The following is a 24,626-nucleotide window of genomic DNA, read 5'->3' on the forward strand; positions in this document are numbered from 1 at the left end:
AAAACCGAGTCGATCTAGTCAGAAAGTCATTACCTCATAACTCTTCATCCCCTTACGTTTATTAAAAATGAGGAAATGACAAAACAAATCATAACCCTGAAAAAATATCGCAACATAACCTTTTGTTACCAGCTAGCTTTTTGCTACGCTTTCTTCTTCTAAAAACATACTTAACTATGCCATCAAAATTGAAATATTTTAATTTCCTATTTTATTCTTCACTGTGATGGAATGATTGAATAGAATGAATAAAAAAATACAATGAAATCTTCTTTCAACCATAACTCCAACAAAATTGAAGTCAACTCGCCAATTCAAACAAGTAACCATACTACCAACTGTCAAAGACTAATGCGAGTATTACCAATTACCAATTATTATTTTTCATAGGACAAATATTGAGTTAATAATATAGTTCCAAACAGATTTTTTAAAAACTTCTTAATAAAAACTTTATACAATGTTCATAACTGAGACATATTGGGACATCGGGAGGGAATGAGCACTATATATGTTTTTAGCCTTGATGATGTTCTTTCGAAAAAAAAAAAAAATAACCGACAAGAGTTTCAAGATATTATAAGAATTAACCAAGTATAAGATCTATTAACATCAATTTACACCAAGTGTATCAAAAGTACAAACAAAACTTGACTCGTGCATGTTGGTTTCTATTTTATATACAGCTTATTTATTAGTTTTTCTATCTAAGATGTATAATAGTTACCTCTTTGATTGAAGTCAAGTTTTGTGTAACAACAGGAATGCTCGTTTTGGTCAAAAGCGGTATAGACATTTCTTGATTTTCATTAATATGAACAGAAGATCCGTTATTAACAATATCTTCTCTAAGTTCTTCTGCTGGAGGTGTCGAGGCGCTGGCAACGGGGCTTGAATCGCCTTCAGGTAAAATTTTTGAAATATCGATATTATCATAATGTGACATATCTTTTTTCAAAACAGCTAACCTTTGTTTAGCAATAATTTTTTTTCTAGCTAATCGCTCCATTTCATGTTCCAATTCTCGTTCCTTCCGTTTTAAAGTCTGAATATACCTGTAAAATATATTTCAATGAAGCATTCCCACTTTTATTCAAAACAAGCCATAAGTGTTAATATCTATAAATCATAATATTCAAAACCCATGTAATGTTATTTGGTCATTTTCTAGAAAAACATACGATATATCTCTTCTGCAAGTTCTTTAACTATAACAAATATAACAAAACAAATATTGTGATGAAACAAATTAATTTTCTTTTGCTGTTTTCTTCTTTAAACCCACCATCCTGGTTATTGATAATTTACAATATCTTGCAGATTTATAGAGCTCTTTGTTTGAGTTCACACACAATGTTTTCAATCAACCTGCTATTATCCTAGTGCCTCTTGTCCAGGAGCACAAACAGAATTGCCGTTTTGGTGTCTAATAACTCGTAATCTTCGACTCGAACTTCTAAAACCATTGCATTACCCCAGAGTAAGTATTAGGTACGCTTTATTTACAAATTGGGCTATTGGATATTTTTTTAAACGCAAACCTCATTAATTATATTTTCCTCATACACGTGATTTCAAAAGGATGGTGCGGCCCCACACACGACCAGTGCTTTGATGAATTTGCTTTGCTTAGGGGACAGCTTTGGGGACATCTCGTTGTCACCAAGGCACTCGTCTTGACTCTCGTGAATTTTTTTTTTGATGCTATTCCAAGATAGAGTTTACAGTAACAATCCGCGAACTATTGTGGACTTTAAACGATTGTCCTAAAATCAGCGCAATTTAATTGAGCCTACTGCAGAGAGTAGCGGGAAACATGAGGTTCTATTTTGAACAGTGCATGCAACTCAGTGGAAGATATTTGGATGACACATGGAAGTATACAAGGTGGAAACAAGTAATGGATCCGTTGGAAAAAGGGTAACTAATCTAATTTAATTAATTAATTAACCTAAGCTTGATCAAGTGTTCGGACAGATCAAATCTTGTAAAAACATTTAACGTTCAATTTTCAGCTTGAAAATGGTTCAACTTTAATTTTTTGAGTGTTTTAGTTATAGGGCAATAATTAATTAAGCTTCATCTCTTGTAATATTTCTTAACTAAATTTTTAGTTATTTCATGAAATTTGTTTCAAATTTAAGCTTAATAACTTGATTACAAGAATTGCTATCATAATTTTATAAGTTTATTAGGCTCCATTGTAAGGAGATGTTATCTGCTCTGTTCACTTTGAAGAGTTTTTATAAATAGTTCTATAGGTTCATTAGTTATCCAACGAATATATAAAAGTACTAATAATATTGAAAATAATTCAGATGATTAAATTCTTAAACGATTTTCGCAACTTTCTGTAGTGAATTGGTACCCCTGAATAATAGTTTCATTTTGTCAGCTGACTGGAAGATACATTATGTCTGTCTTGTGTGAGGGTGGTGTGAGATTTTTAATTCAAATAATAATAACGTATATTGTTATCAATTTTCCTGTAAATAAAAGTCGAAACAGAGAAAATAGCATAAAATACTCATATCAGAAGGCCATTTCAGCATTCGTTCCTTCGACCACTGGTGTTACGCTAAGCCTTCTGTTACTTTTATTTTAATATACAATTCTCTGTTTCGGTATTAGAGCAACGTTATTCTCGCACGCATTTTCATGTAAGAATAGGCTCCAAACTCAATCGATTTTTGGTAATTTTTGTAGTTGATTGGTGCCCCTGAATAAAAGTTTTAATTTGACAGCTGACTGGACGATGCATTATTCGGTGAGGTTATTTCAATTTCAAAATATTATTTACAACAAATTATAAGGAGTTTCCAGACAAAGTGAACGTAATCATGAAATATGGAAAAAATATACAAATCTACAGTGAAGAAATTTCTTGAAAAGAGATAACCTTAACATAAATGGATAGTTTAATATATTGAAATTAATGTGGCACTCTCTAAAGAGATAATGTAATTTTTAAATAAAAATTGGATAGTATTTGATATAGAGAAAAACCTTGCTGGGACGTTCTTAAGAATTTGTATTATCCTTTGTGGTAATTTAAAAGACTTTCACTAAAGCAAATTGGACAAAATGAGAATCCAGGGATTTATAGTGAAATTCAATAGTGTTATGATTCATTTGTAACAGAAATAAATTAATTTTCCTTATCGAATGTGCAGTTATAAATTTCAAGAGAGATTGACGCCTTTTCACCTCTCTTAATTGAAATACCAAGTTTGTTTTCTGAGAATTCAAAACAATATCATTATTTTCTTTAGAAAAATTATTTTTGGCGGGGTAGAGGCTACGTTCCACAATTCTGGTGGTGTAAATTGAAGTTCTTCACCCGACATTCAGTTTACAGAATGATTTTCTTTTCTGACTTAAGCAAACCTTCAAATTCAAATGGTATTTCCAAAGTGAACAATGCTACCAGCCGACTACTACGTTACGGTCTAATTTCCCTAATGTACATTTCTAACAATTTCTCTTTGAATAAATATGGCCGAAACAGAGAAAATAGTATAAAACACCTGTATCAGAAGGCCATTCCAACATTTGTTGCTTAGGCTACTCACGCACTGAAAGCTTGTTTTCTAATGAAATCAACTTAACCTATTTTTGTAATATGAATGAAACGAATTTATCATCAATTGGATAACTTTTCTGATACAAATCACATATCGCATCTAATAAATATTTAGATATTAATTTCCATTTTATTTCAAAACAAACCGATTTCAAAGAAACAAAAAAAAACGGTTTCTCCCCTCTATGGTTAATAGCTTTTCCTATTACAGAGCTAGGTCTTGTTCACCTCAATAAATTGGAGACTCCAACAAGCACAATAAAACAAGAATTCTCAAGAACGTAAAATAAATACGGTTCCTGTTATAAGGTATACACAGATGCTTCAAAAAATAAAGATGAAATTGGAGCCGTCTTCTACTCAGATAATTTGTCAAAATCCTTTGTACTCCCTCCGTTTACATGTATCCATTCTGCTAAATTGTTTGTCATTTTAAAAGCACTTAAGGAATTTTAGAAAGTTAGGTCCCAAAAGGTCTTTATAATCATCAATCCTTAAAGTTGGTAACAATACACTGCTAATAATATTCCAACCACCCTATAGTCATTCTTATCAAGGAGTTACTCACAGAAACAACAATATAAATGTTAATTTCATGAGGATCCCATCCCACAGCGAAATATAAGGAATGTTAGTAGTAGATCGAATAGCTTAAAGCAACCAACAATCAGAAAACAATGTCTATTGATAATACCGATTTCAAAGCACTTTTCAAGAACAAAATCGAGGAAAAATGTCAACAGCAAAGCATAACCATCACTAATCTCACAAAGACGATAAAAATTATCAGGACTGTAATTTAAAAACAAAAGTTGAATGAACAAGTGATCCTTTTCAGTCTACGAATTTAGAGGACCAGTGGGTAAATGCGATCAGCTGACGTGTTGTTTCGTTGGTATATGGTTTTTCAACTCCAAGAAAGTTATTTATTGCGTGATTTAAAGGTTACTGGAGTTTGCGATTTTTGGAATTTTCGGTATTTCAGAATAAAAATAGCTTATTTGTATTGTATTTTAGTGTGAAATCCGTGTGAGTGGGTAAGTCATTGAAACTATTATACAACTAAATAAATATCATGGAAGGATTAATGTATAAAAAAGTGATAAAAATTGAAAGTTCTTGAAAATCTTGTTTTAAATTTGAAATTCCACGAAAATTGAACGCAACGTTCGGAAACTGGGATCAAAATCTGGTTCTGGGCTAGGATCCACAATTAGCTGATAGATGATCTTCTTAACTCTGATCATAATTTCAGAAAAGCCCCATAATTTCTAAAAAGTGAAATTCGGTATGTCAAGTAGTTATTTTTAATTGAATTTTGAAAAGATAATTCTCCCACGAAACATTTTCATTCATTCGAAAATGTCTAAAAATATTTGAATGTTCCAAAAGTATTAAAATAAAATATCCTATTATGTACAATTAACCATATTTTGCATAAAATTACTAACCTTAAGGCGGAATGAAGTATACTAAGGTTCGACGGTTTCTTTTCATCCTGAGTAGTAGGTAATTGTTTCTTAAGAATATCAAAGCATTCTTTCAAATGCGCTCGACGATGTTTTTCAAGTTTATTATGAACTTCTCGAGTACCTGCTCGAAATACTAACGGTGGTTGTTTTCTTTTGCTTTCCGTACTTCCATCTTCGCTTACTGTGGAATTCCTTATATCAAAACTATTATGTAAAATTCTTTGTCGCGATATATGAGGTATTGTGGTACTTGATACTTGACCATCTTGTTCAAGTTTCTTCACGATCTGAAAAACATATTTTTACATATACAATGTGTACTAACTAACTATAGAAATATGTTAAGGTATATTCAAGAATAAATGCAAACGTGCCTGATCTTTTTGCATCGTCAGGAAAGAAAAAAACTAACATAAATACGTATCCATACGGTAAAGGTAAACGGGATTAGAAATAAAATAGTTTGATTAAAGTTATACAAAATTTTTTTATTGGTTATCTACAAGTTCAGACAATCGAGTAAATAGACTGATTTTTTTGCCGCGATTATGGTAACCTTGGGATTACTAATTTTCCTCAGATCCGTGCGCCAAAGTTCACTCTCAGCTTTGTATTTTAGACGTGTGTTGATGGCGGAATTTCGAGCAAAGGGTCATGATCAAATTGGTGATTTCGCGACTAAAACTTATTATTAAGTGTTAAAAGTGTTTGTTATGATTCTACAAACCCTAATCTGCCAAGATCGGATCCAAAGGCACTAATCTTAGACAAGGAAAGATTAATGGATACGTAATATCGGATCCTGGACTTGTTACCAAATTAAATCGGAGCCAGAATTTTTAAAGTAGCGTATGTTTATTTTTGTGATTATTAATTTAAGTCGAACTTATTTTGGACTTGTTGAGTTTGTATACAATGAAGCAGTGTGTTGCTTATGGTTTAAAGAAGAGAAATGATAAAAAAGTACCAGGATTTTCGTTCCACAGGAAAGAAAAGATTATTATGAAATGGGCTCAGTTACAAAATAAACGAAATGTTCACTTATTATACATCGAATTCAGTGATACTGATTATTTCTTTATACTGTATAAATAAAAACGGTAAAACATTAAGTCAATGTAGGAGATGTTTAAAATGCTCGCCGCAAACGTCTTGGCGAAATGATAATCTGGTATAAACATGTCTTCTGACATTACTCAACATCTCAGACGTGATTGATCTAATCGCAATTCGTGATTTGTCTTTTTAAGTAATCTAATTTGAAGATTTTAGTTTTGTATACAATACTTTTGAAATATTACCATAAAAAGAAGCCTAATGGCGTTAGATCGTGTTGGTTATTCTATCGACCTTATTCACCGATTTGGAAATATTTTGCTTCAGGTACTACAGGACATTGATTTGGTTATGAGGGGGTGCTCCATCTTACTGAAACCTAACCAAACAACACCTGTTTTAAGATATTGCGTATGTTCTTTTCTCATCCAGCGAGGATTCTCATTAGACCAATAGCGGAATTTTGACGATTAATATGACCGTGAATTTAAAATTCGCTCTTAATAGAAAAAAAAAAAAATTCTAATTGGACGACATTGTTATTTAACATTTCAATCTTTTGTTCACAAAAATATATTCTCCTTTAATATTCGAAAAATTGATGTGTGGCTAACGTTGAACAGTTGGGCGCTTTTCGACCAGATTTATGTAGTTGCATTGGCTGCTACTTTATTTATGTCTTACCAGATCAAGCTCGAGATTTTTTGCTAATTATTCTTTGGAGATGACAACTTCCATTTACGGGGATATATTGAAAAAATCTTAGAAGCAAACAAAATTTCAATGTCAAAATATTTTATTACTCAACATATTCTCCTCTTAATTGGATACATTTATTACAGCGAACCTGCAACGTCTCTAGACCTTTCAAAAAAAATGTTTCTTCTTGTTCTGCAAACTAGACCTCCACAGCTTTTATTACCTCGTTGGAAGAAAATTTACAATCTTTTAAACTTTTTTCAGTTGAGGAAAGAGATGATAATCGGACAGAGCCAAAGATGGTGAATAAGGGGGTGTTCTAGTAATTCAAATCCTAAATCATAAATTTTTTGTATGGCAACATGAGATCTGTGTGCAGGGGCATTGTCCTGCAAAAACAAAACACCTTTGGATAGCTTTCTTTTCTCTTTAATTTTTCCCGTAGAGTGGTCAGTAATGTCGAATAGTAATATCCAGTTATTGTTCTACCCTTACCCAAAAAATCAATCATAATTACTCCATGGCAATCCCAAAAAACTGAAGCAAGAACTTTTCCAGCAAATTTTTGGTCAATATTCAAACATTTGGGGATCCATTTTGCAGCAATTCTATCATGTCCTAATTGACGTGAACTATATGATATGTCATGACACTTCTAATAAGTTATTGTTCTACCCTTATCCAAAAAATCAATCATGATTACTCCATGGCCGTCTCAAAAAACTGAAGCAAGGATTTTTCCAACAGATTTTTGGACACGAAACTTCTTAGGTCTTCGAGAACCAGAGTGTTGCCATTCCATCGATTGTTGCTTTGTTTTGGGATCGAAGAAATGTACCCAAGTCTCATCCATAGTAACAATAGGGTTTAAGAAGTCTACATCGTTTTCAAATCGAGCACAGATCTAAGGCGATGCTTCTACCCTTATACGTTTTTGGTCAATATTCAAACATTTGGGGATCCATTTTGCAGCAATTCTATCATGTCCTAATTGACGTGAACTATATGATATGTCATGACTCTTCTAATAAGTTATTGTTCGTTGCTATCTTTTGTTTATGCATGGAACTGGTATAGGCTAACTAGATGTCAATACATCCTCGTATGTCTGCGTGTCTCAATGAATTATTTTGTGCATTTTTGTTTTGTTCAAATTGCAAAATCACTGACACGGATCACTACTGTCATGCATCTATTTTTTTCAATGCATATCGGTAAAAAGGAATACTAGAATGGTTTGTGCTTACTTCTATATCGAAAGCGAAATGGAAAATAAGTATTGAGTGCAATGTAATGAAATATCTGGAAGAAAATCGACAGAAGAATGCAAATTCTTTAGAGGAGTCAGACAAAGTTGCATACTCTCACCACTTTTGTTTAATTTGCATTCGGATAAGATCTTTAAGCAAGCTAGACACAACTTATCATATGGAGTGAAAATTAACGGTAAACTTATAAATACAATCAATCAGATACGCAGACGATACAGTTGTACTGTGTGATGACTTGAATGGACTGCAATGCCTTTTAAACGCCATTGACAGAGTAGGAAGATATATGGGCCTAAACATTAACTGTTAAAAAACAAAATATATGGTATTTAGTCGCTTGCCGTACCATGATACACAGCTACAGGTAAACGGACAAACTATTCAAAGAGTGTCCAGTTTCAAATATCTTGGTTGCTACATTACTGAGCAACTGGATACTGATAAAGAAATTAAATGTGGAAATGAGGTAGCTCATACAACATTTTTCAAAATGAGATCACTCTTCTCTAATGATAATTTAAAATTTCAACTCCGGAAACATATGATCAAATTACATATGGTCAGTTCTCTTATATGGTGTCGAAACATTGACTTTAAAAATAACTATTATTAATCGCTTAGAGGCTTTTGAAATGTGGTTATTTAAACGCATGCTCAAGATACTGTGGACAGCTATGCAAACAAACGATACAGTCCTTATGCGTGGTAGCCGGTTTAGTATCCACCAGTTGATTATGATTGGTAAAGTTGAAGGTCGTAGAGAAATTGTAAGGAAATAAGCCTCTTGATTGAAGAATATTAGAGAATGGACTGAGATAAGACAATCAGTACAGTTGTTTAGACTAACTCAAGATAAAGAGAGTTCTGCCATGTCAAGGGGATTTGATACGGCAGGCTAAGAAGAAGGACAGCTTAATTGAAACAGGACTATACACCAAAATCTCAAGGAATCCTCTGAATAAAATTATAACAAATGTGAAAGAAACACTTAAAATTTGTAAAAACCTTGTCACTGGTATACTCAAGTATAATTAATCCGTAAGTAACCCAACATTGTCAAAGCTCTATTGCCTTCCCAAAATTCACAAACCTGGCAAGGCAATGAGACCAATTGGTCAGGTGGTTGACGAAGGAGTTTGAAAACCTACCCATCAAACCTGAGAGTGAAGAATTCGTTAGAGTTTATCAACAAATTGAAGACTACAGAAAATGGAGATGGGGAAATTTCATTTTGCTTTGATGTAAGTTCATTATTTCCCAGCATGCCGATCCCAGAGACCTTGGAATACCTTATGGACAGAACAAAACTACAAAAAACGCTTACCTGGGGTGCAGGAGTTGAAAAAGTTATAGGGGTTTGTAGAATTGTGGGAGATATATTATTCGACGAAATAACCATAGTTTGAGGCGCCGAATTAGCAGTAACTGTCTTAACAGTGCTTTGACTTAAAGCTATAACGGGCGCTACATTAGCTTTCGTAATAGTAGGTGAAACCGGTTTCATTGTTGCTAAAGTTTCAGCTGCTACCGTTGTACGGTTCTGTTGCTGCTCTTGCAATTCCAGAAATCTTGCTGCTTCTAGTAGTGTGTTCAAAGAACTCATGTTACCCCGAGAGTTGGCAGCCCGCCGATTATAAAACCTGTAACCAAACAAATCATTAGTCGAAAGATCAGATTGTCCCTTATAGAGGACACAAGAACGGGAATGACGAAAGTAAATAAAAGTAAATACGCGGTATTAATCCGAAGAGAAAAAAATTGGTAGATTTGACAACAATGTTACTTCTACCTTAATCAACTTATTGACATAAAATTTCGCATGGTTCTTCGATATTAATCGTGTTGTAAGTTTATATGAAATAGAATTTTACTTTCAAAATTTCACTAATAGATGGTGCTACAAGCGAAAAAAATTTATAATTTCATCAAAAGATATATCTCAATATGATATTTATTAATAGTGAAAAACGATGAAAAAAATAATTACTAACACTAAATTGATTAGATTTTTTTCTAATTTAGATGTTATTGATTAAATTAACCATAATTTCATTAATCAAGTTTGTAGATCAACAATTTATAACAAAAATGCGGTGACAATCTCGTGGTAAGGTCGTCACTTTACATTCAAATGGTCACGCTTCCAGGTCCCATTGGAAAATGTACAATTTTTACATTTTTGTCACTTTATTATTATAACTTATTTCAATTGGCTGTTGTATACCGTACACAGCACCACAGGTCGTGTTAATTAAAATTTGTTTTCATTTATACTTATTATTTTGTAATTAATAAAATTTCCACATTTTTTTTTTTCATTTCATTGTAATTGATAATAAATGATACGAGTAATAAATGATGTGTTCAATTAACTTTGCCTTTTATACTTTCATCAAAGTATTTTGACTATTTTCCACTCCGACCTAAAAAGTAAGTGAGTAGATGACGTGAAAATAATATTGTGACATAATATTTTTCATACGACCCCTCGTTTCTGAGTTATAGGCGTTTAAAGTTGCGAAATCAGAACTTAGGTATATTTGAGTATATTTTCTAAATTATACATTCGAATATTATGAATTTTTAATGGATGATTACGTATGTCAATATAGTGTGTTTTACACTACTACCTGACGGGCAAGGGCGGCTCATGCCCAATGATTAACAATCTGTAACTTTTACAGGGACAACCTGTACAATCTAAAGATAGCAGAAATGAATTTTTTGATCGATTTTTTAACGAAAAGGTACTCTCGATAAAATGTATGGTTTAGGAGATATGTAGGAAACTAAGGAAAACATAGTTTACTAATTGAACTGTATACTGTCGAACATCGTGCCACTTATATAAAGATAAAATTGAAATCTAGAAAAATTTAGTTGATTAGCCTGCAACTTATCAAATAAAAACAAAAAAACTATAATAAATGTTCGGAGTAGGCACCTTTCACGTCTACACACTTCTGGAGTCTGCGGAGAATATTTCCTATTAGGAAAAATGTTATTAAGATGATTTTTCTACATTATCCAGGAAGTGCGTGAACCACATGTCTCTGCGAATGTTTAGACGAATATCACATAACATGAGTGGAGAATATATATCGCTGATCATTCAGGTTATTATCAAAAAAATATGGACCTACTAAATTATTATCTAATCTTCCCGCCTACACATTAACACAAAATCGATGTTAATTCTTTGTTTGAATTGTCCGAGGATTTTCATCTGCTCATAAATGTAAATTATGGAATCAACAAAACCGTCTCGTGTGAAAGCAGCTTCATCAGTAAACAGTACTTTTCCAACAAATGTATCATCTACTCATTGTTTATCTAGAAACCAACGACTTTCTGGATGCGAGAAGTTGCTCCTGGAGAATCCTATGTATAGTTGTCGTTGATACGTTAAATTGTAGTGACATTTTGTGTACGCTAGTTGTGGTATGAGCATCAACTGTATCTAATGCATTTTGCTCTAAAGCTGGTGTTCGTATAGTTCGTTGTTGATCTTCGCCACCTTTTTTTGGTAAGACACTTTCTAAAATATGATTTTATAAAAAATAAATGGAAAATTTATATAGGAAAACCTGTTTTCCGTAAGCTGCGATCAACCCTAACAAAAGTTCTACAGCCGGGTATAATTCTACCGATGATCTTCGATACTGTGTAGTGCAAATGTTCATTTTTTTATTCATTTATTCTCCAAGAATATTTGCTTGTGTTTTAATATCAATAAATAATTACAATTTATGATAACTTTCTTGACATGTAAAACGATCTAAAAATCTGTATATCTCCTAAACCATCAATTTGATCGAATTAAACAAAGAATACCTTTTTTTTTGGGAAATCGATTGAAAAATTCATTTCTGCTGTCTTAAGATTCTACAGATTGTCCCTGTAAAAGTTTGTAACAGTTAATCATGGGCATGAGCCGCCGCTGGCCGTCAGATAGTAGTGTAGAATTATTTATTCTGACAAACACACTACATTGACATACGTAATCATCCATTGAAAGTGCATAATGTTCGAATGTATAATTTAGAAAACGTACTCAAATATCAGTTCTGATTTTGCAGCTTTAAAGGCGTATAACTCAGAAATGATAGGTCGTATGAGAATTTTTTAATGTCATGTATCGAAATTTGACTATGGTGTATGGAAAAATTGTGAAAACACATAATAAAGAAAGAAAATGATTATATTTTTTAACCCTTAACGCAAATAATAATTTTTGATAATTCCAGCTTCCACGAGTCTTGTTTTTCAGTTAATACGTTGGTTAAGTTTTTAGAAATTTATTGGAGATTTATATAATATATTATATTGTAAAAAGAAATTAAACTCATACTAAATAAGTTTAACAAAGTTGGATTTAAAGCAATGAGGTTATCAGCTGCAATGGCTTTATTTATTGGATGTCATATAAAATGTAAATGCGAATAATTTAAACCTTATTTTTTTAAAAGAAGGTTGCAATAAACAATTCGAGCCAGTTATTCAATAGAAAATAAATCATGTCATCTCTTTATGAATAAAGCAAGAAAGGAAACATTTTTTTGTAAAGTAATTTTTGAATAACTTCTATTATAATATTATTAACTATTATGATTCTTTGATCTTTTCTTACTTTTGCCGCATAGAACTACGAAACCAATATAAATTTTAAAATTTATTTTTTAGTGTATCTCAAATGAGGTTTGATTCAAAAAAATATTTTGGAAAGCATTATCCTACTCCTATCAATTATACTGATCACTTTTTGCGGATATTTTTTTTGGCTAAATGTAAGTTCGTAGTTATCATACATAAAATTAATACTTTGAGGGGTGGAATCAATAGCTCTCTCCCTCTCTTAAGTCCCATCCGTTAATTTTGAGCCATCTGCTGATTTTTTCCTGTCAGATTTACTGGTGTAACTAATGCTAGAGGACGGTAGGTACAATTTGCTAATATAATAAAATTGATTATACGAATTATTGTCAATAACTTTGGACATTATTTTTTTTCTGTTTTAAATAAAATTTCAACAGGTCAACAGTGGCTTCGTTGCCTTCAATATAAGATTTTGGATATATTAATGGTTACAATTGATGAAACTATCAATGATTTTGTAAGATTCTCTAATATATTTTTTCTTGAGTTATATTTTGGTGACGATTTCTTTTTAACTCCATCCTATGACGAGCCCACCGAGCTTGATACCATTTCTCTATCACTTTATAACTTGGTGGAAGCAACCCTCAAATTATTCACTAATTTCCTGTAATATGAAAATTTATCTAGATGACTTGGTACTCAAATTTGCCCTTGGAAACTAAAAGTTCATAAGGAAATTTTACTTTCCAAATTTGAAATATTAACTTAAAATTTGCAGCTTCTATCAATTACCGTATCATCAAATATTTCACCTTTCATCTTTTCAATACTTGTTCTAACGCTTCGATAAAATACTTTATGGTTCTTAACTTGATATTTAAACTACCAATACTCGCGTCAAATTTTACAGACCTAAAGCTTCAATTTTGAAACCGCATTTTGAAGCGCCATAACAGTGGCGGCTCTTGTTACATCATGTAGCTTCCTATGTTACTACATTCGATAACAAAAAGTCGAATCAAGTCACACGGTCGCGGTCAAAAGTCTCTACCTAAAAATCTGTAATTTATATACAATTTTTGATGGTCTTACATGAGAATGAAGTTTTTGCTAGTGAAAATGGTGTGAGGAACGACTTGATCCCCTAAAATTTCTTCTATGAATCAGTTCTCCATTAATTCCTACGTTGTACCTCCAGTTTTAATACAACACAGCTCGATTTTTACTTCCATCGAAATGCCCGCCAAACCATCTAGGAACCGCCTCCAAAAGCCAAATATTCTTTTATGCAACACTGCGCGAGTTTTTCTCCTGGTCTTCTGTAGACTCGTCCTCTTTTATCGCCACTATGGGAAGGAGAATAAAATACCAGATAAGCTTGCTAAAGCGGACGAAGACAAGCCCTTCAAGGGACCTGAACCCTTCTGTGGTACAGAACTATGCAAAAATCTCTGGAAAAGAAGGTAGATAGGAGCAACATCAACTATCGGGACAACATACAAGGGCTGAAACAGGCAAAGGAAACTATAACCAGAGTAGATCTGATGAATGTATCAAAGTAAGTAAGAACAATCTACGAATACTAACAGGAGTTCTATCGGGGCATTGTCTCCTCAACAAACACCTGAAGACGCTAGACCTAGCAGGTAATGAGAGAAGATTCTGTTGCTCAGTGACGAAACCTCTATCTACATTCTATCGAAGTGTGAAACACCAGAGCACTACACCTGGGAGCGCTTAAAATAGAAGACTAAGATCTCTGGTAATTAAAGCCAACCCTCATTCTAGATATTTAAAAGGTGTGGGATTAATGGAACAGCTGTAAGCATAGGGTTCTCCAGTATCGTAGCAAGAAACGGGGACACAATAGATCCTTTAAGTCGCAGTGTATACGAGACCCCAAATCCATATATACAAACATACATCGCTACCATACAGGCCCACTCTGCTTTTGTCTAAGAAGAGAACGAAGCCTCATTGTTCGTCAGTCTATTTAACCTGTTCTCTGGTAAATCGTAGATTTTTAGGCTCAAGATTAGCTATCTTAAAGCTTCTTCTAACTGCTCAGCCGTTCACAGCCACTTCTCGCATTTCTCTGAGCTCTTGTTGGACTTGAAAACCAGTTAGGGTTTTCTTCCGGATCCGCTTCTTCGATGAAAATTCCAATCTCTGGTTACCGATCATAACATATTATTGCTTTGTGAGAGCCAGCAATATTTTATATCATTTTGAATTTATGTTATTACCACTCGATATAACGTCTATTAGACCTGGCGCGAGTCCTAACTCAACTGTTGCTGAACTCTAAATATTATGGTTTGTTCCATGATAAGATGTAATACCCAGCAGATATTTGAGACATTTTAGATGGATTATGAAAAAGAGAAGGAACGTTCACAGTTTGTAGAAGTAGATTGTACTTGAGTTCTATGCGATGGAGGTATTGGAAACTCCGATACGAACAATCTAATGTTGGAGAAAATTGGAACACGATGATCTAACATTGTTATTCACCTTCCAGGTGCAAGACCTCCACGGAAAAAGCAAAGTCTACACAGGAATATTGAGAATTATATTTTTCTGATGTTTTGGTATGTATTTTCGGAAATACTAACAATACAATCAATTTCGTAGACCGGTAGGAATAAAATATTTCTTGAGTTGGTTATATTTGGCTGGTTGTTTACGGAGTAGTAGTCACAACGTTGGGAAGTGTGGAACAAAGAAGATACCGGTGTTAAGTTTCTGGCTGACCATGTCCGAAGAGCGATTTTTATTTTTGCTACGGGAAAAAAGAAATTGAACGCTTAGCGAATACACAATCATTGATAAAAAGCGTCAAAAGTATCTTTTTCTTTTTATTGATTGAAACAATACATCAAAAATAGGCCCTACAAATATAGGATAATATTTGACCAATAGGTATTTTGGGTAGTTATCCTGATCACATCATCCTGCACTAAAATAGCCAAACATTAAGTTTAACCAAGAGTTGAGGTTTAAAAAAAGCCTACTGAAAAAATGATACGAAGCTTATAGGTCTTGTAGACCCAGCACAAGTTCTGATATTATGGAAAGGAGCCCGAATACTGGGAGGTTAATAGAGTAAGGGTTTTTCGTGTATCAAGTTTATTGACCAAGTATAAAATTAACCATTTTCAAATCCACGCAGATCGGTAAGTTATGATCTTTCTTATTGTGCCTTGTCACATCCATCTGACGTTCGCAATTACAATGACGAGCTGATATCTGTTAAAGGTATATAATATGCCTGTCAATTCCCGGATGTTCTTTACCCAGTAGATTCGTCCATGTAACCACATGTCTAATGCTGCTGTACAGTTGATTTTGGCGGCTTCCAGTGTTCACACTTCAGCTCCGATCATCAGCACATATCAAACATTTAACATTTAATCATTATGTGTCTCTTCATGCCCATTATGCTTCGAAAAATACGACACTTCAAACTTTTTTTACAACTGTGTATTCTGTTAAACCCATGTGAGGAAACATCTTCGCCTTATCATTACAGTAAATCAGTTATTCGTATACCAAAAATGGTAATAACTCGCTTAGTATTTTGTATGTTGTTGTAATTGTTACTGTTGGGGCCGATACATTATTTTTCAATTTTGAAGCTAATAACTCTGTCCTTGTTTTGATAAATTGAGATCACGTATCAAATCTCTATGTTCATTTTGTGATAATAACTCTGGAGTATATATATCATCCTTTTGCAGGTAAATTAAACTGATATCTGTGAGTTTGGCAACATGCGAATTACTTATAAACCACAACCCCCACGTTTCATTTCTGTTAAAACTTTTAGAATCTACTACGCAAAAGGAACAATCACAAAAACGATTCTTGGGCTCCATCCAGATCAAAGAAATAATAAAGTCTTATCCAGGACATTCTCCTTTTTTTTCATAATCGTAAAACTCAATACAGAACTCACAAACTTTATGAGGAACCTATGGTTTATCTAGTTTGTCCATGTTAAAACAGAAATTTGTAGCGTAAGTCTCCTTGACCGAGTTTGTAATATTTCATCTAATTCCGCTATCGAATGTGACACTTCAAGTCACTCCTTGACATAACCTTCAAATATCAGTTATGAACAGTAGTTACGTAAAGACTTTACGTAACTGTTTAAGTTTCAAAGAATAATTTATTAATTACTGTAAAAACTGACAATTATTTCATTATTTAAACTTTTAAACAATTAACTCATTATATTAATTCAATAGTATTTTCAGTTTTATAAACATTGTAAACAACATTATTGAAGACACGATTATTTAAAGCAAGTTCAGTTTCTGGGTGGATGTTTTCTTGAACTTATATCTACACGTATACCATAGGCTTGGCCCAGAATGTTTTCTGAAAGTATTCTCTTATTTTCTAATGAACTCTCAACTCACACTGTTGGATTTCCATCCTCCGTGTTGCTTTATTTTCAGAATGTCCGTCCTGAGTCTGCCAGAAAAGACGCTGACGATCATGTTAAACAATGTCCTTTGTATCCTTTAATATTAGGTAAACCCAGGCACTGAGTAATCTTTGCTGGTAAATGGTATCTATTCCCATGGGCTGTATGACACATTTTTCATTATAATACCGCACAAAAAATCAGTAGTGCTTTACAGCAGGATGTCTAATATTTCTATACTTTTTGAGGTTCACAAGATATTTCCAGCAGTGACCACAAACTCGCAATCAACATGTGTTTTGGTTTCTGGAATTGTAATTTTAGAAAAGGTCCCTTCACCAAATATGTCTCTTCGTAGGAACGTCAGTTCATCCTTCTTGCAGACTCTCGCAATCCCTATTATCATTGTGACCTAAGGAACAGATTTATTTAATAATAAATTATTTAAATATATCGTAAATTAAGTTGTACTGTTGCAAATAGAAATATTTCGTCTTCAGCGTCTTTTATAAATCTTCCTACATTTTCCTTCGTCGTAATCTCCGATTTTTTTGCATGGTATCCTGCTGACCGTGTCTTCAGCCAAGCCAAAAGCATAGTGTACTTCTTGATATCGAAATGGTGAGTTCAGATCTCATCATTGAATGTGTAGTCCACAAAGCCGACGTCTTTAATATTTTTAATTTTTTAAAATAAGCAAGTAGTACCTTTTCTCAAATTTTTGCTAGGTCAGGGCGTATCTACTTCTCGATTTTTCAGGTATTAAACTACCCACTGCAGCATTTGCTGACTCTCTGACTTCAAATAGAATGTCTGAATTGCTATCTGAAGACATTTCAATTAATTACCTACTTCTGACTTATTTCAACTTATTTTGAAAAATCATTCTTAGCTTCCATAGTAACAATACTTCAAGACTTGCTTCCATAGTAACCATACTTCTAACACCATTCGATTCCACATCAATATTTTCATTGTAATTGGATATTCTATTAAATATTATAAAAGTGCGAAATTGTTATAAAACGTTGTAAGTAAACACGTTATGAAAAGAGGATATTGTTCAAATCGCGTAATTTGCAAATCTCGCTAGCGCTCGTTTTGGTAAATATTACGCTTGTTGAGCAGTATCCCTCTTTTCATAACTAGTTACGTATATAACTATTCCTGTTTTATTGTTATATAAACAACACAAATATAACTAAATAGATCATTACTATATTTACACTTTCTACGTGACGACTCGTGCTTTAAAAGACAATACGTTCGAATGAACATTTATTAAATTAAATTAACACAAGACAACTTATACAGATTCATAAGTACTTCAATATTAGCAGATCTCAGATTTTCGGGAGTAAGTGGTCTGAGAGATGGGATCACGTGATGTTTCTATGCGCAAAAAACGTGAGCAAAATCCTAATCATGACTGGAAAAATAAATTCTATTAGGAGAGACTGTTGTACCTTGCACGTAGTATACCTTGAAACGATTTAAATTTGAAACCAGTGTCTCCATCTATCAATACATAAATGATCTTAATTGGCAAGTCACAAGTACATCTTGTGACTATTGATAAGTAACTACGCAGTATTGTTATTTGTTTTGTTTAGAACATAACCTCTAAGCATTAAATTAATTGATTGAAAAAATTCATCCACTCGTACCTTGAAACAAAATCACCTCATGTACCTTGGAACGCGTTCCATGGTACAGGACGTTAGGTTTTTTGGTTTTTTTTTGCAGAGATCGTCTTATCACGAAGCAAGAAGAGAGATCCAGTAAATCCTTGTGCCTTAAAATAGGCCTTAGTATGTAATAAAGATCCATAAAATGATCTTTGGGGAGGCTTCTAAAGTTTTTAAAGCTAGCCTCACCAGAATCTTTAGAGAGTCAAGCAGTCGAAAAAGTATGGATGCTGGAATTATCACGATAACTTCTCCATCTCACACATCAAAAAGGATTCAGCCTCTTTATTTAACTATATATGGCCCTCTTAAAACCTTTTTGCAGCCAAGTTGTAGAGTCTTGGCTGTTTAGTAATGGAGGAAAACGTTTGACATTTACCCAGTAGCAGAGGTTCTGGGAACTGCTTTTCCTCGAGTTTTTACTCCCAGCAATGTTTCAAGTGGTTTTAGAACTTTCGGAATTTATTTACTGGACAGCTAAATATTTTCAGATCAAGATTTTATAGGTTGCTATGTAACGGATTGTGATTTGGAAAATAACGTACAACAACCCAACCTTCCTACTACTGATAAACAGTCTCAGTCTTTAACATCAAATAAAGAAGAAACCACAGATGAACCAAGAGCTAGGCCGTCAGGTGTAAAAACCCTATCATTAAAACCCTCAAATCTAAATGCAAAAACCCTCGAAAAACTATTCATTTCGCCAGAAGAAGTACAGTCGTTTCCAAAAGTACTAGTCAGGAAAATCACAAAGAAAGAGAGAAAGACTAGATAAACAATGATAGCAACCGACACCCTAGAGAAGGATGAGATCAGAAGAAATAAGAGCAAAAAAATAGATCGGTAACAAAAACCTAAAACTAGAAATTAAACCAAAAGTTGCAAAAAGAATATCAGGTAGAGGAGACCTCTCGAAAGTGATAATAGCGTTCACTATATGTCAACAGATGACAATGATAGTGCAGATGAAGAGTGCTACTTTGGCGGGAATTCTGAGGAATGCTGATGAAGGTGGTGAAAAATGGATTCGGTGTATTAAGTGTGGTCGTTAGGTTCATAATTTATGCGCAAATATTGATGACAAAAGTAGAAAGTCTATGAATGTGAATTTTGTTTAAATAAAATAAGATTTTCATTATTTATATGCAGAATTTTTATAAAAGAAAAAACTTTGTGGTGTTTTTAAGTTTTTACAAGTTTTTCTCAAGTTCTTAATAAACTCGTCTGCTAAATCTGCTATTTTGTTTTTTTCTCTGTTCCTTCCAAGGTACATAACCATATGTTCCTTGGAACGCAATGTAAGTAATACACAGTTTGTGTTACCCATTCGTAATGCATATTACGAAATTTAATTTGCGAATTTGATACATGAATGTACACAGATTAAATTGACCCATTCAAATTCTGGCAATAGCAAATTTTTACTGTGTGAAAATTTCAAAAAAATGTTTAAAAGTACAACAATCTCCCCTACTATTAAGCTGATAATTGTATAAAATATATGATATGCAAACATTAGAAAAGAAATTTGCAGATATCTAGACAACAAAAGTAGACCAGGGCTGAAGCCTTAAGCAATGAGGAAAAAATATTTACGGGCTGATGTCGAGAACAGGAATGTGGTGAGTTTTTTGGGTAAAAACAGATTATCTCCATATCTGGCAAAAGTACAGGTCCTATGGAAATAGTTAGATAACAATGTTGTAGGTAATAAAAAGATCTACATCATTTGTATTTACACTTATACCATATAACATCTTAATTTATGTAAAACATTCAAATAACTAAGCTTCTGTTTACCTTTTATAGTCCCAAACACAATGTAACTTATTTGATTTGAAATATTAATTTTTCGCCTTATTTTGACTTAATATCAAAAACTACCTTAATTTTCATTCGAAATTCTCGCGTCAAAATATAAGCTTTTTTTTTAAGTCAGTGGGCTCCTTGTTCGTTGAAATCTTTACTTTCAAATAGGGTAATAAATATAACTATCACCATGGTTACTTTTCTCAGAAAAATTTAGAAGGAAAAAAACTTGCTTTCTAAAATTTTTTTCAATTATTATATACAACTTTTAGTTATTTATTAAAATTTTAAACTCTAAGTATTTATGTTTATAGTATTAAGTATTTATATTTATGTTTATCAATGAGATCTCACTTTTTCATGCAAGTAGAGTGTAAATTTTAAGAAATAACCAAAAATTGTACAAAAGATGAAAAAAGTTGCGGGTACGAGTTTTTTATTTTTCTAAGAAAATTCACCGTACTGATGGTAATTTCTTTTCGCCATCAGAAAGTAGAAATTTCAATGACCAAAAATTCACCGACTTTGTTTCTATTTTTCACATAAATTATGAGGTTATGTGAAAAAATTGTGAAGGCAAAAATTGTAGATATTTTCATCACCTACAACTCTACCATTCACCCTTTTTTCAAAAGACTTTTGCCGAAAATCGAGATGAGCCGGTTTTCCTCTTCAAAACTCACCCTCTTGCACTTTCCGACCTTAGACTGTCCGTAAATTATTTTTCCTTCCATTTCTGTTATATTTCCTTGCTTTTCCAAAATGTTCCATCCTACTATTATCTTTTTTTGTCTCAAAAATTAGCAACCCTGGTCTAAAGAGCTGTAATGGAAATCGCTGGACTCACGTTAGAAAACAATTCAAATCCTCAAATTGCACAAACTGACATATTTTTTATTCGGATATTTGCTATAAAAATTCAATTCGAACATTTTTTTAATGTAAATTTTCAACGATAAAATGTATTGTTTTGTTCTATTACAATAATTTAAAATCTAATCACAAATTAACATATACAATGCGTAATTGAAATTAACATGCCAGTTTGTTTGAAGTGTTTAGTTGAAATTATTGTATAATATTTCTACATGTGCAACAACAATATATAAAAAATAAAAATATTAACACATTACATTATTCTAATATTTAAATTGTTTTTCTATTATATTGAAGGTGAAAGTATTTAAATCATCAATAATTGCCTTTGTATGTTACTGTATTTTGTTCTAAAATATGTAATTGTAAACGATCGGAAGTTTGTTTGGTTTTGTGAAGCATTGTTATCATATATTCACTAGTTTCTATTATTAGGGAATTATCCGAATGGCGATTCTGATAACATCGATTCTATTTGTGACATATCTGTTAAATACGCACGCGCATAGTGCGCCATTAATAAAGTTAGTGCCGTCTTTTAATACAGAAAGACATTAGCTTTATGGTTCTTCTTTTTTTTAGTCTATGGTTATACCCTATTATTAAACTAGGAGGACCATTTCAGTAAACCTGAATCACACCACTAGAAATCACTAAAAAAGTTACATCTAGAAAAACCCAGATGATTTTTAAAATAGTCTAAGAGCCAGTGGGCGGCAGACCAAACATATTTTAGGTAAGCCTAAAATGTCCTCGGTGAGTCTGTTGTACCAAATTTTGCCAGTGTATTTTTGTCACATTTTCCAAGGCTTGCATTAGAAGGAATTTTAAAGACAAAGGAATACCGGTTTTTACAAAATCAAATTCTCTTCTTTAGTTTAGTTTTTTTTTTTAATTTTTGATTTATATACGATTTCTAAATCCGAAACATTTAGTATCCGCTATAAGGACGATAATAATGATAGTAGCGGCAATTTTGACAATTAACATGACCTTGAAGTGTGCTTATGCTTTTATCAAAAAAACAAAACATCTTCTAATTGGATCATATTGTTATGAAACATTGTCATCGTTTGTTTATAAAAATTTCGAAATCGAATTCCATGAGCTCCTGAGTTGGTATCATTTTATAGGGATGTATTTTATTTTCATTCAATATTCGCTAGAATGGTTTTTCCGTTCTCAATATTATGAACGAAATAAGTGAATATCACTCGGCGCTAACTCTGAACTGTACAGTGGAAGGTTAATTAGCTCAAATTTTGGGTATGAACGGCAAAGTGGGGTCTGGCATAGTCATACAGTAACAAATTTTAAACATTAGAAGACTACGCAGCTTATTCTGTACTGCCCACATCTTAGTTTAGTTAGAATAGCACAGTAAGCGACTACATTTATTGATGTCCCTAGATGCATAATCTCAAATAACAAAATGTGTATTTCAAAACATGATTACCATAACCTATCGTGTTGGTATTGTTCGCTAGTTCTTAACTTTGAATTGTGTTGTTTTGTGAAACTATAGTTTATAGGATTCTTTCAAACGCACGAAATTCAAAAAATCAATTTTTTCAGTTAGCGTTCGTCAGTATTTAGTCCCATGAATATTTTTATCACTGCCATCGAGCAAATTAGCAATGATCGACCTAAATGCTATTCATCATAAACAAGAACATTTTACGTACTTGAAAGCTCTTTGTTAATTCTGCTATTAGAAAAAGAAACGATTATCGGTTCTAAGATCATCTACAATCCCATTCAACTTGATCATTTCATCTTTTTTTACGACGTGTGCAACACAATTTTGTCAGTGAATGTCAATGAATAAATTAATTGAAAAATTTTCAAATTCCATTACGAAAGATGAAATTATGGTCCGAGATGTGTAAAATTCTGAAATAAACACTAGAGGATTATCTGCAGCTTTTAGAATAAGCTAATCAACCAAAACTATGACTTCCATTCTATATCAAGAGTTGAATTTTGTCAGTGACCAAAGTAAAATTGTACAAGTAATCAAGCAACATTTCTAAATACCATGAGTGAATCAACTTTCACATGAGGCGAGGTTTACAATCGGCGAAATCATGCCTGGGACACCGAAACGACCACTAGACAATTTATTTTTGTTGCTCAAATATATTTTTTTATTATTTAATCGCACACATCATAGATTATTGCCCCACAGAAAGGTTACGTCACTGAAAAAGTATATAACATGAATATATTTTAAACTGAATAATTTCACGAACCCTACTTCTCGTGTAACTGATAATTATTCAAGTTTATGGTGCCAAATACCTCTATCCGGAGTAATGGAATTAACATGATGGCAACATTGTACGGAAAGTCGTGTTTCAGTTGATGTATGTTTACTATTTGTATCGAGTTTTGACAATGAAAAATCTTGCCGTCATGGTGTGACTAGCAGTGGCGGTTCGTTAGTATCACCTGTAATTACTTCAAACCTTGACCAATAACCCATGTATATCCACTTGGGGCAGCTATTCCTTGCACTACAATTTCAAATGTACTACGAGATCATAGATCATTCGAAGAGTACGTACGAAAATAATTCTCAAATTAGAGATGTAGAGGAACTAACTTTGAATTTAATATATATATATATATATATATATATATATATATATATATATATATATATATATATATATATATATATATATATACGAGGTCTGGCTATTAAATAACGAGATATATTGTCTATGCACGTCCCAAAACACGTTTCCGTCACTATTATAGTATTTGTGCAGTAGCGGTTTGATACTAACGTGTTTTCTTTACGTGCCGAAACCATGTGTGACGAAAAACAAAAGCAACATATCAATCTCAAATTACTTGTTAAATTGAAAAAAAACTCCGACTGAGTGTTATAAATTGTTGCAAGAGGTCTATGGAGACAATTCTCAATCTCGTGCGCCGAAAGAGCACTGAAGATGACCAGCGGCCAGGTCGCCCTGTGACTGTTTTAACTCCGGAAATCATCGAATGAGCATCCGGATGATTGCCGAGGCTATGAAAGCCGATAAAGAAACGGTTAGAAAACTTTTACTCAAGGAATCACACATGACAAAAGTCTGATCGAAGTTAGTGCCAAAAAATCTGACTCCTGACCAA

At 32.8% G+C, this 24,626-nt stretch overlaps 1 protein-coding gene across 1 annotated transcript in view; it reads right to left on the reverse strand.

Annotated features, from left to right (window-relative positions):
• LOC130903434 (max-binding protein MNT-like) overlaps positions 1-24,626 on the reverse strand; it is a 61,983-nt gene that overhangs the window by 17,495 nt on the left and 19,862 nt on the right. The window contains exons 2-4 of the mRNA XM_057815527.1: positions 9,406-9,721; positions 5,035-5,342; positions 728-1,055 (exon numbers count right to left, since the gene is read on the reverse strand). Coding sequence (XP_057671510.1) covers positions 728-1,055; positions 5,035-5,342; positions 9,406-9,684 — 915 coding nt within the window. The 5' untranslated portion in view covers positions 9,685-9,721. The remainder of the gene's footprint in view (positions 1-727; positions 1,056-5,034; positions 5,343-9,405; positions 9,722-24,626) is intronic.

Source organism: Diorhabda carinulata, chromosome 2 (genome assembly GCF_026250575.1).
Source record: "Diorhabda carinulata isolate Delta chromosome 2, icDioCari1.1, whole genome shotgun sequence".
NCBI classification, from domain to species: domain Eukaryota; kingdom Metazoa; phylum Arthropoda; class Insecta; order Coleoptera; family Chrysomelidae; genus Diorhabda; species Diorhabda carinulata.